A 13416-nucleotide genomic window follows, 5' to 3' on the forward strand; every position below is an offset into this window, starting at 1 on the left:
TACTATTTTCTACAACGTGATCTAAAGTATTTTAGTATTTGAGGGTTGTCGGCCCTCAAATTACTCACTTAACTGACCGCTAAATAATATATATATATATATTTTAAGTTGTTATTTAAAGTCAAGTTAGTTAACAGTGTATTGGATTCAGATGTACAATTCAGTGATTCAACACTTCCATAGGACACCCAGTACTCATCGCAAGTGCCCTCCTGCAACCCCAGCACCTTGCTGAATAATACTGTTAACCTTCTAAAGGTCTCTGCCTTATACTTCAGACTCCCTATGTACATAGCACGGGGTTTAATTCAAAGCCACTGGCAGTTTCCCGTCTGTGGTTAGGCCAGCAGCCCAAGTGACCCTGTACAGTTCAGTATCACCATCTTCGGACACCCCCAGTGCTAATTTATAAGTAAGAGCTTAAGACAAGTCCCCCAGTAGGTGACCTACCTGCCACAAAGGGGCATTAAGTTGATGAATCACCACATTCAACTGATGATTTCTTGCAAAGGCTACGATTGCATCATTGCCAGCAAAGGTTCCAGGCTTTGCCAAACTGGCCACTGCACAAAACAGGAGAGAGAGGAAAATGAACTCTTTGCAATGGAAAAATCCAAGCGCAAGCATGCTTTGGTATTTGCTTAGTTCCAAATGGTATGAAACAGAAGGATCCATCTGAGAAATCCGTAAGCTCTGTCAGAACCAGGAATTCAGTTGGCTGCACAGTATGTCATCTGCTACTCGGAAGAGTACCAATCATTCATAAAGAAAGGAGTCATTTCTTCCCTCATTAATTACTTACTGACTATTTTCTATATGCCTAACTCTGTAAGACTGGAAACGGAACAACAACCAGAGTAACCTTCAGTTCGCATTAACGAGTGTTATTAGGTGTTAAGCACGGCTCTACTCACTTCCGGATTATTACTTTTAATCCTCAAAACTCTCTGAAAGAGACAGCATCATGCACACCATCCTCCAGGTAGAGCAGTTTGTCACTGTGCCCAAGGTCACAGAGCCAGTACATGGCAGAGCAGAGGCTGCATCCCAGGCAGCCTGATTCCAAGCCCTGGCTCTTGGCCACTCCATTACACAGCTGGTCACAGTCTGAGCTCAAGGAGTCTACAACCAGTGGGGGACAAACAACAAGAAAACAGGCATTATTGATGTGTAAGTGCCACAGGGAAGGGATGTACAGTAAGGAACACGGCCTCACCCAGAGAGGTCTGGCCTTTGTCCCTGACTCCTGGGTAATAACCTCTAAACCCTTGAAATTTCCCACGTGAAAGGATGATGGGCCCCTTGGCCCCACTTGAGTTTATACTAATGAGGTGGCTCACGGTGGGTCTCTCTGGCCACATGACGGTAGGAAGACCTGGGGGACTGAGAGCTGGATACTGAGAGCAACCACCTAGGCAGTCAATCAATAATAGCTACGTAATGAGGCCCCAATAATCCAAACGTGGAAGTTGGGGGGCTCCCTGGCTGACAGTATTCTGTGATTGTGTAACCTTCCCTGACTCTACCCCTTGGCTAATTTTGAGCCATATCCTTTCCTTGTAAAAAATTGTAACTGTGAGTATAACCACCGTCAGTGAGTTCTGAGTCCTTCTAACAAATTACTGAACTAAGCCTGGTTCTGGGAAACCCCCAACTTGCAGTTGGTATCAGAAGAGGGAAGTCGGGTACTTGGGTGGCTCAGTTGTTAAGCAACTGCCTTCGGCTCAGGTCATGATCCCAGGGTCCTGTGATTGAGCCCCACATTGGGCTTCCTGCTCCTCCCACTCCCCCTGCTTGTGTTCCTGCTCTGTCTGTCAAATACATTTTTAAAAATCTAAAAAAAAAAAAAGAAAGAAAGAAAGAAGAGAGAGGTAAGTCTTATGAAAGACTGTGTCCCCAAACCCTGCCGTCTGGCTGACTCTAGGTCAGGACCACAACCCAGTCTGGTAGTGGGAGGGGGAGGTAAGGTGTATCAGACAAGCTTCTCAGCAGACAACTGCACTGACTCCTAAAGGGCAAGCAGGAGACAGACAGAAGAGGAACAGATGACGTTCCAAGCAGAGGCGAGAGAGAGAGGATGAGCTTGTGCGCTGTACAGTATGGCGCGAACTTGGGACTGCCGAGAGCCGGGGGGCGGGGAGCAGAAGACAGAGCGGGAAACAGCAAGAGACGAGGGTAGAGAAGTAACAAGAGCTGAAGAGTTTAGACTTCATCCTCAGGTCCGTGGGGAAAAGGTTTTATATGGGAAAAGAGGTCTTAGATGTGCATTTAGCTCACTACTCTGGCTGCAACGTGGAAGACAAACTCAAGGGGTCAAGAGGCAATGGCATCAGTCCAAAAAGTATTGAAGAAGTCTAAGCAAATGGCCCCTGAGGCTTGATTTTATGAGGAAGAAGCAGTGAAAGAAAAAGACATGGAGGCAGAAGTGACAAGCCTTAATAAAGACTGGGCATGAGAGAGGGGGAGAAGGCACTGAGCATATCCAGGTCTCTGCATAGTTGGAGGGCCAGAGTCTAAAAGAAAGAAAAATCCTAAACAACACAGCCATCCACCAGGTAACCAGGCCCTAAAGAATTAAGTGAGCCATTTATTTATTCACTTAACAAACGTCTTCCGAGTGCCTACCACGTGCCAGGCAGTGCCACTTTGCGGAACAAACACAGTCCTTGCCCTCAAGAATCTCACGGTGTAAAAAGGCAGGCAGGCGTTAAAATCACATTAACCAGAAAAGTGATACATGGAGTAAGTCCAGCCTTCTGGTGACCTGCGAATGGAATGTGTAGACCTCTCAGGGTCCTTCCATTCCGCTATGGCAGCCAGAGCCACCCTCACACCTCTGATGCTCAAATTCTTACAGAGCACCAACCAGCCATCAGGGAAACCCAGCGGCATTGCAACAACACAGCCTCCCATCGTGCATCGACAGGAAACATCACGCTGGCGGCTGCAGGCTGGAGTCCCCTGTCCTGCCGCACCCCAAATCTACCACGTGACTCCACTGCAGATATCCACGGGGGGTTCTCCAAAATGAAAACTCTCGCCATCCAAAATGGTATTTTACATGGACGAATGACACCATTCATTTTATATAGCACTAAACTGCAAAAGTTGCCCTGTAGATCCACACTTGTCAACAGCTGACCATCTGGCAATCCGGTATCTGCCAGACAGAAATTGAGCCAGAGAGAGGAACCATCAGAACTCAGTCACTGACAAAAACTACTCATGGAGAGGGGTGATTTGCTACTGGGCCCCTTTGCTGCTGGTGCCTAATGAATGAGTCCTTTCCTAGGGAGGAATGAAAAAGGCTTTGGGGTCATGGATAGTTTCCCTCCCAAAGGTCTTCCTCTTGCTGCCCTCTATCTTGATGGAGGATATAAGGATACAGCTACCCAGCCATTCTCCAGAACGTTCCAAATCACCTTTGTCTCCTCCTCCTCCCCTCCTCCCCACCTCCAATGAGGCCTGTCAATTATGATACCAAGCTGTGTCCTAGCTTGGACTCTACTGATCACCCCAAGTAGCCGGTGGAGACTCTCTCATTATTTCATCCGGCCAACGTGGACAGGCTTCTAACTCATCCTCCTTCTCAGTCTTTCTCATCCATTCCTGACATGGTATCCATAATTAATTCTCTAAAACACTGAATGATCCTGTCTCTTTCTTAATAAGGGTATTACGTGAGCCCTGTGATGATAATGTTAGTTGTAAAATACAAATATATCAACACCTTGTTTAGTAGATCCTTAAAGTTGTTTGTTTGTTTGTTTTTAAGATTTTTATTTATTTATTTGAGAGGGAGAGAGCAAGCACAAATGGGGGAAGGACAGATGGAGAAGCAGATACCCCGCTGAGCAGGGAGCCTAATGCAGGGCGGGGCACTATCTCATGACCCTGAGACCATAACCTGAGCTGAAGGAAGATGCTTAACTGACAGAGCCATCAGGTACCCCGAACCTTAAAGTTTAAAAGCTCAAATGTACTAGGGCTCCTGGGTGGCTCAGTCAGTTAAGCATCAGACTCCTGATTTCAGCTCAGGTCATGATCTCGGGGTCCTGGGATCAAGCCCCGTGTCAGGTTCTGCGCTCCCCAGGGACTCTGCTTCTCCCTCTCCCTCTGCTCCTCCTCTGTGCACACTCTTTTTTTTTTCCCTCTCTTTAAAATAAATAAATAAAAATCTTTTAAATAAAAGGCGGGGGGAAGCTCATATGTACTTTCTTACTAGATCTGAGCTAATTTAAATCACTAACTGACTTGCCTCAAAGAAAAGTGGTTGTATTTGGGTTTCTGGTGAGAAATTAAAATGACTACTGCTTTTTCTGATTATAAAAGCAATACGTGGGCGCCTGGGTGGCTCAGTGGGTTGAGCCACTGCCTTCAGCTCCGGTCACGATCCCAGGGTCCTGGGATCAAGCCCCGCATCTGGCTCTCTGCTCAGCAGGGAGCCTGCTTTCCTCTCTCTCTCTCTCTCTCTGCCTGCCTCTCTGCCTACTTGTGATCTCTCTCTGTCAAATAAATAAATAAAATCTTAAAAAAAAAAAAAAGCAATACATGGTCATTTTGAAAATCAGGAAAATATGCAGAAAAACATTTAAAGTTGTCATAGTCCCCCCACCCCTAGATGGCTGGCATTTATTAAGAACTTATTTTAATTATATTATCTAATTTAATCCTTATCAAAAACCCTATAAATTGGTGTTATTATATCTCCAAGTTGTTGAAAGTAAGTGGTTTCTGAAAAATAAGCAAAGCCAAGAATTACCAACCATAAAATGTTAGAGGACTTAGCCACTTTTCCTAGTGTGTGTGTGTGTGTGTGTGTGTGTAACTTTCAAAATGAAGATCAGTCTGTATACATTTTATAGGCTTCTTTGACCCCCCCCCCCAACTGAATAAGAAGTTCTAAATAGCTTTTCAGGTTAATTAACAGCATCACTTTTATTAAGGGTACAGATACCTTAACCTATTGATTCCCAACTGCCTAGCATGCTGCCTATTACAGAGCAGACAAATATTTGTTGAACAAATGAATGCCATCATTTATGAAATGAAACTCCTGACTGAAAGGGTGGCGAATGCTGATGGATTTAATTACCCAATGCATTACTCCTGGAGGATCCAGTGTCCCTCGGTGAACCTACCATGTTTCTCAAAAGGAATGTCATCTTCTACAAAGGGTTCAAAATCTTCCCGCTGCTTTATCATGTAATCCACTGTCTCTTGTCGGTGCTTGAGATGATTTCGTGAGTGTCCCTCCAACTGATCACCAAGTGCTCTGAACAGGCAATTGCTATCAAAACAAAAATGTTGGTCAAGACCTTTTAAAAATGAATTTAATTCATCTGAAACAACGACACTTTGCACTAGGCCACTGATGGGAGTCATTCCCCTGGAGATAAAGCCTCAATTCTGACAGTTCAGGATTCTTCCCAAATACTGTGGGAAGAGCACTAGGGCAGGCATTCAACCACATCACCTTCTTGAGAGGCTACAAACTGGGACCTCATTCCCCCCTTAGCAGCTAGCTGACTCAGGAAAGACAATGAACTTCCCCAGTCTCAGCTGCTTCAATACATGTAGGTGGTGATACAGTAACTGCCTGAAGATAGGGTCCAGACATTACAGGCCATTCCACACCTAAGGACTATGATTCCCAGAGGCCCTTCCCAAGTAATAAATCCTATCTACCGCCTCTTTTCTGAAACGAGCTCCGCTACAGCTGCCCAGCTACCATCATTCATCTAACAAAGAGTACCCAAAAGACAGCAATTTGTCAATCTCCTAATACAAGCAATTGAACTCTACATCCTGTTTGGGTCCTATAAACATAGTGGAGAAGACCAGGAGAAGAAAGCCCATGAACAACACAAAGTTGTACTATGCAATGACACTCTCCCTCCTTGGCTCCTCTCCTCCCACCCAGGGAGCCACAAAGCCATTGTTACTCCTACCAGATGGAAACTTTAAACGCCATTTTTTGTTTCTCAAATTAAAATGCTGATAATAAACTTTAAGAGCTATCTTTACTTGGCAACTCCTCAAAGGCTTCTAAAATTTCAAACTGTATCACGAACACAGAGCCCAGACACACGGAAACCAAAACAAGACAAACACCAACTAGTACCCTTAAAACTAAGGCAATAAGCCATTGTGAAGCCCAACAGTTGCCCAGTTTCACACCAAACTGTCCGCTCTTCCAAAAGAAGAGTAAACTCATCGCAAAATATAAATCATGACTTCCATAATTTCATACTTAAATGTGCAGAAGAAAGAGGGTTTTTGTTTCCAACTCAGAAAAGTGAATTTTCAACAGTAAGTTATGGAGAAAGCAGGAATCTCTTCAAGCATATAAGGACGTATACTTTATTTATTTATTTATTTGCGAAAGGGGAGGAGAAAATTTAAAGAATGCAGGTTCTAGAAATTAGAAACCAAAAAATTATGCATCAATTTGGGGTAAGATTCTAGGACCAACTGGAATATAGCATTTGTGTATACTACAGAGGTGTCTTTTACTCAAATCAACAGCCATCTTTTTCCACCCACGGGAAAAAAAAGTAACCTAATTAATGGATAAGATGTTCTCAACTTTAAGCTTTTCTCTCAAACTTCTTTAAACCCTTAGTACCCGCCGGCACTAGTCAGTCTACTTTTGGGGGTGCCTGGATGGCTCATACTCTTGATGTTGGCTGAAGTCATGATCTCAGGGTCATGGGATCAAGCCCCGTGTTGGGTTCTGTGCTCAGCACAGAGTCTGCTTGTCGGCACACGTGCTCTCTCACTCTCCCTCTAAATTAAATAAATGAATAAATTTTTTAAAAGATTTTATTTATTTGACAGGGATCATAAGCAGACAGAGAGGCAGGCAGAGAGAGGTGGAGGGTGGTGGGGGGCGGGGAAGCAGGCTCCCTGCAGAGCAGAGCCCAATGCAGGGCTCGATCCCAGGACCCTGAGATCATGACCCAAGCCAAAGGCAGAGAGAGGCTTAACCCACTGAGCCACCCAGGCACCCTAATAAATAAATAAAATCTTAAAAAAAAAAAAGCACAAAATTATGTATTTAGTTATTTTACATTAAATTCATGGTATTCAGCAGAAAGTAACATGCTTTCTAAGAACTTTCAGTAGCATGGGCAAATGTTCTCTATACAAGCCAAAAAACAGGGATAAAACTATGTACGCCGCGTGAGCTTGACCATGTCCATCTGCACACTATATATATATATATATATATATATATATATACACACATAAAACACACACAAATGTATGCAAACACTGAAACCATCGCTTACATAGCTCTTACGATTTGCCACCGACTGTTCTAAACACTTTATGTGTACTAGATGTGTTTAGTCCTCACAACCCTATGGGACAGGTACTCTTACTATCTCCCTCGGGTAACTTACCCACGGTCACAAAACCAGTAGATGGTGGCCCCCGGATTCAAACCCAGGCACCAAAAGGTTACCTGTAGTTATCCCTACACAGTGGAATTAGAAGTAACTGTTTAAAGTATTTTAAAGTATCTGTCTCTATTTACCAAACTCTCCTTGAGCTTACTAAAAATAAGTAATCAAAATGAAAAATCAAGATAGACAAATCACTTTCTTTTCTGACAGAGTTACAAGTGACACAGGAAAACTGAACACCACACGCTTAGCACAGTGGGCAGCCTCGGGGAGTCCAGCAAGAGCACAATGGGACCAGTGCCCAAAGGCCCTCTAGGAGTTCCCGTTTCCTGAGCCCCATACACTAGGGCAGGGCTTCTCCACACTACTGCCCTCTGGGGATGACTCTTTGTTGTGGGGGCTGTGCACTGCACCTCAGGATATTGACAAGCTTCCTGGGCCTCCACCCACTGGATGCCAGCGGCACCTCCACTGCCTCCCTGTCAGCTGGGACGACCAAAACCGTCTCCAGACATCGCCAAATGTTCCCTGGGGGAGCATCAGAATCATCTCCCGCTGAGAACCACTGCTAAGGTCTTGCATTTGAGTTCACAAAAAAAAAAGCAATTACGTAAGTGGTGTGTAAGAGTTCTGGGTGCTCGATGATAGTTCAGGAGGAGACAATTCTGTAACAGCCGCCGAAAGAACTAATGGCCTCCCAGGCTGCAATCATAGTAGTAAATGTGCAGAAAGGGCGGGGGGGCGGGGCGGGGGGGGGAACCTCCTCTTGGAGGTCGGACCACAGCTAGAATACTAGATATGACTCTAGTTACCACATCTTCAGAGAGACATGTTCCGATGAGAAGTAGCTTTAAACCACAGAAGATGAAGAACATGAACTACCGCTTAGCCAAAGCAGGCTCGGCAGGACACGAGACCTACCTCCAACTATGTGTCATGGTGAAAGGCACGCTGTATTTGTACATTAAAACTAAAACACGGGAGCTCCAGAGACACGGACTCGGGCAAATGAAAGGAAATTTTAGCTTTATGGAAACAAGTCATAAACTAAGGATCTTGTAAATTTCTGTCTACTGGCAATCCTCGGTGTCTACATATGTGCTCTACACAATGGTAGCCAACAGCTACGTGTGACTACTGAGTGAAATATAGTTAATCGAAACTGAGGCGTGTTGTAAGGATAAGATACTGGATTTTGAATAGTATTTTAAGACGTAAAATATCTCATTAAAAATGTTTATATTGACTCTATGTCAAAACAATAATATTTTAACATATCAATATTATGACATACAGTGACATATATTAAAATTAGTTTCACCTGTTTCTTTTTACTTTTTTAATGTAGCTAATGGGAAAATTTTAGATTACATATTGGCTCCTGTTTTATTTCTGTTGGACCAGCACTGGTCTACATCACTGATTCTCAAAGTATGATCCCTTTAACTACTTGAAACTTATTTGAAATGAAAATTCTCAGGCTTCGCCCCGGGACTACTGACTCAAACATTCTGGGTTTAAACCCAAGAACCTCGCTCCTGGAAATGGCTGTGTTGCATTCTAAAGTTTGAGAAACACCAGCCTAAAGTCTAGACTCTAGCTCCATGGTTTGCAATTACAGCTGCATATTAGAATCACCTGTGGACATTTTAAAGGTTATCAATAACCAGGTCCCACTGCCTGAGATTCTGGTGTAGCTGATCTACAAGAGGCTCGCACACTGTATTTTTCCCAAAGCTCCCTAAGTGTGCCAGCAGGGTTGAAAACCAGGGAGCTAGATGCAGAGCAGCTGTGCACGGGATGCAGGTGCCAAGGTGATGTGTCAATACCCTTCCATCGTTAGAACCCTGAGATTCCAAAAGCAAAACAAAAATTAAAAAATAACTTGTTGAGGAGCGATAAATGGTTAAAATTAGTGATTCTTTAATGTTTCCATTGTAGAACACTAATTAGTAATGTAATTGAGGCCAACATTTAGTAAGATGCAACTAGATACGGTTCAGAGATGCTAATATTGTACTGCCTAATCCAGTCAGACATTCTTTTCACGCTATGCCAATCATGTTTTTCAGGACAACACCAAGGTTAAAATATTTCTTTCTTGTTTTGAAACTGAACTAATTTACGTTGGCCTTCCCTCCAGACAACATGACAAATACGAAGGCGGCCCATGATGAATGACCAAACCCCGTAAGTAGCTCCAAGATTAATCTATGCTAAATTGACTCAACGTACGTAAAGGCTACATCAGAGGACAGCAGGTGCCCAGAGATGCCAGGATGCTCTAAGTACCATACCGCCTACAGGGAATATGCCTCCACAGTGAGATGCTAGGTCAGGCTACTCAATATGGTAATCAGACCAGAATGGAAAGACAGAAGAGTGGAGGCTGTCAACTTCTGTTACCATAACTTCGTTATATTTCACCAAGAGTACTCAATAAATATTAATAAAGAATCTGATGATACCCACTAAGCCATCACATGCACAGGGAACTGCATTCACTGCACAGTGATAAAGCCTGTTGTCGTCATATCCAAAAGCACCACAATACTAGAAGGCTGAACCACAGCCCATCCCATGGTCCCCGAGGGAAGAATGTGTGAACAGAAAGGGGTGAGCCTCATGGAACCCACAAAGAAGGAATTATCATTATCATTTTAGCTAACACTGTCTCAAGAACAGTGACCTCAGAAGGGAGAGACATGAACATTCCTCTGGCCTCCGCAGCCTCCCTGCCAGTGTTCTACCCTTTTACCCTGAGACTCCTGTGTCCGAAACAACTCCTATCTCTCTAAAAAATAATGCGCTCGGGGCGCCTGGGTGGCTCAGCGGGTTAAAGCCTCTGCCTTCAGCTCAGGTCATGATCCCAGGGTCCTGGGATCGAGCCCCGCATCGGGCTCTCTGCTTAGCGCAGAACCTGCTTCCTCCTCTCTCTCTCTCTGCCTGCCTCTCTGCCTACTTGTAATCTCTATCTGTCAAATAAATAAATCTTTAAAAAATAAAAATAAAAAAAAATAATGCGCTCCTGTGCCTTTACATGTATTACATTACTCCTCAGCCTGGAATGTTCTCTTGGCATATTCCCATTGGTATGGGAATGACCCAATCTGAGTATGACCTCCTCTGGGAAGCAGCTGGTATGGTGTAAGCTCACTGAACATTGGCTGAATGAATGAGAAGGCCTCCCTGATCACTTCAGGGAGTGCCGGCCACCACTTCTCAATAGTACTATAATCGGCCACTGTTAAAAATATACCAAACTGTAATTATTTATATCATCCATTCTCAAAGTGGGCCCAATTTGGGGGAGGGAAAGGTAGCTCTGAGACCCTTTCAGGGTATTCCTGAGTTCAAAACTAAGATGTTACTATCTTTTGCACCCTTACTCTCTCACAAGCATACAGTGGAGATTTCCAGAGCCTACGTGATACATAAGGTTATCATTCTGACAGTTAATGGAATGTGTGTTTGTGTAGTCTTGTGTTTTTAATTTTTGCTTTACTTTCAAATACGGTAAATACTGATAGCTATAACCCACATAAACAAAAGCTCTTTGGAGTTCTCAGTAATTTTCAGGAGTGTAAAGGAGTCCCTAGGTCAAATGCTTGAGCTCCCTTTTTCATTTATCTCTTACTAGGCTGTGAACTCCTTAAGTATCTTAGTCATCAATGGATTCCCAGCTCTTGTTCAACCAACGTTTGCTAAATTATGTTCTCTTGGGGGCAGAGCAGAGGAGAGGTAGTACCCCCAAAGTTTTCCATAGCATTGTGAGAGCTCCCTCAGGATTTTACAGTTCCCTGTGCTGCAATTCCTGCTCAGAAGCAACCTTCTGTTGAGTACTTCAGTTTCCCAGGCACCCTGACATTGAGAATACTATGTCCAGTGTAACAGACACAAGCAATCCAATCATTTGCAAGGAAGAGCCTCACTCCAATTCCAGTGTAAAATACTCAACTGTAAAGTATTTTAGTTTATATAGCAGTGTCTTGTGTTTGTAAGTTTGGTTAGGATAAGTAAGGCCCAGAATAGTTAATAAACTATATTTGACAAAATCAAAGTACTAGGCTAAAAGCAAAACACAGCAAAGCAAGTCTTTAATGGCAGTGACTCCACTAAGAAAACGTCCCTTTGTGAGCCCCTCCTGAGGGTGTAGTTGGCTTCTGTGACATTTTTATCATTCATTCATACAACAAAAATGCACTGCATGCCCTCTAGGTACTAGGTACTACGCTAGATGATGGTGAGTAAAACGCAACCAAGCTCTGAAACCAAGTGTCTAAGCACTGAACATATGTAGAAAAAGATGGGAAATATCAATTAGTGCCAGTTCATACACTGTCTTGATCAATAAGCTACAGTGTCATGTGAAATCCAAAAAAAAAAAAAGAAAAGAACAGAAAAGAAACACTTTCTTCCTTCTTTTCCACGCTTAGTAAGTAAGGCAATTCTATATGGTCTTGAACTTCATCTTATTCCTCCCTCTGCCCTTTCTGAACCCTTAAATGAAGGGAAGAACAGCAGCAGCCAGGCCATTATTAATATGGTCCCTTCCAGAGTGACACATCCTGGCAACCAGACTCCCTCTGACCTACTCCTGCAATGAGGCTGCTAACTGTTCTCCTCCCGTCTCTTCGTTTTCCTTCCGTCATCCATGCTCCTGGACCCATATCCCCTTCCCTTTCCCCATTTTCTCCCTCCCATCCCTTTTAATTTAGCTCTTGTTCCCTAAAAAAGCTTGCCCTAGATTCCAGTCTAAGCCCCAAGCAAGCTGGAGTAAGCATCAGAGGAGAAACTCAGGCGCACAGAAGTCAGAACCAGAAGTTACCTTCAGTTCAGTAAACAACAGGCCCTCAAAGACCTAACTTCCTAAGTGTAAAAAAGGAGAGCAGCATCCAACAGTAAGAACTCCAGAAGGACAGAGTGTTAGACCAAGTGGAGCTTCGCCTCTTTCTCCTGGCCTCCGCTTCGTTCTGAATGCCCTACGTGCTGTCCTGCTCGTCGAGGGGCCGGCTCTATCTCATTCCTCCAGGTCTCAGCTTAAATGTCACCTTTCAGAGAGGCCTTCCTGGGCACCTTTCTAAAGGAGACTTGTTCCACTGCTGTCTCTTGGGACCACTTCACAGTTTCCTCGCGGCCTCTGCCACCATTAGGTCAATTTGAGATTACTCGAGCGTCCCGAGGGGAGGGATCCACCCCCACCCCCCTCCCGCACTGGGAAGCGGTGGCGCTCAGCGCCTCCTGAATGAATGAGCGGACGAGAGCGGGCGACGGTCGCCAAGCCCCGCGCGTCCCCCGGCGCCGCCTCCCGCGCTCCCGGGCCCGCCTCACCCGTCCCCCGGCACCTCCCGCAGCTTCAGCCCCAGGGCCTGCAGCTGGTTGGCGAAGCTGACGAACTCCTCCTCGCAGCCGCCGCCGCCGCCGGACTCCGGCCGGTTCCGCCGCTCTTTGGCCAGGGCCCGGCGCGCCGCCCGCTCGTCGCGCTTGCGCTCAGCCTCAGCTTTCCGGCTGCCGCTTCCCGGCCGGCCCTTGGCCGCTTGCTTTCGGGACATGGCCGCGATGCGCGGCCCGCACCTGCAAGACGAACAGCCGCAGGACCGCCCGGCGGCCGTCTCAGGTGCCAAGAAGGAGAAGCGGCGCGGGCGACGGAGCCCGGCGACGGCGACGCGGCCACCGCGCCTGCGCGGGCGCCCGGCTCGCGGGTCACGTGATGTTCCCCCCCCCCCCCCCCGCGGCCCTGTGGGCAGGCACCATAGAGAGCTCGCCTGCGAGAGCCAGAGGGGCACCGAGCTTTGTTGGCTCGGCTCTTCCCCAGGCGGTGGGTGGTGCTCCGAGTGAGGAGCGGGTGGCTGCGGAGAAGGAGGCAGGGGAAGGTCAAGGGGAGACAGAGGAGGATTGAAAAGTTGGAGACCAGAGCAGCGACCAAAGTAAGGGAAGAAAGGAAACTAAAAACTTTTAATTCTACTTCTGAGCCTACATTTGGCGTAGGCCCGTTCACGTGGCT

At 45.6% G+C, this 13416-nt stretch overlaps 1 protein-coding gene across 3 annotated transcripts in view; it reads right to left on the minus strand.

The window, feature by feature from the left end:
* Positions 1 to 13086, minus strand: part of OTUD3 (OTU deubiquitinase 3) — a 30880-nt gene extending 17794 nt beyond the window's left edge. For all 3 annotated transcript variants that reach the window (XM_046017452.1, XM_046017443.1, XM_046017433.1), the window contains exons 1-3: positions 12744 to 13086; positions 5142 to 5290; positions 451 to 563 (exon numbers count right to left, since the gene is read on the minus strand). In XM_046017452.1, coding sequence (XP_045873408.1) covers positions 451 to 563; positions 5142 to 5290; positions 12744 to 12964 — 483 coding nt within the window. In that variant the 5' untranslated portion in view covers positions 12965 to 13086. The remainder of the gene's footprint in view (positions 1 to 450; positions 564 to 5141; positions 5291 to 12743) is intronic.
* Positions 13087 to 13416: the final 330 nt, after the last annotated feature.

This window comes from Meles meles, chromosome 1, assembly GCF_922984935.1.
Source record: "Meles meles chromosome 1, mMelMel3.1 paternal haplotype, whole genome shotgun sequence".
Lineage (NCBI taxonomy): Eukaryota > Metazoa > Chordata > Mammalia > Carnivora > Mustelidae > Meles > Meles meles.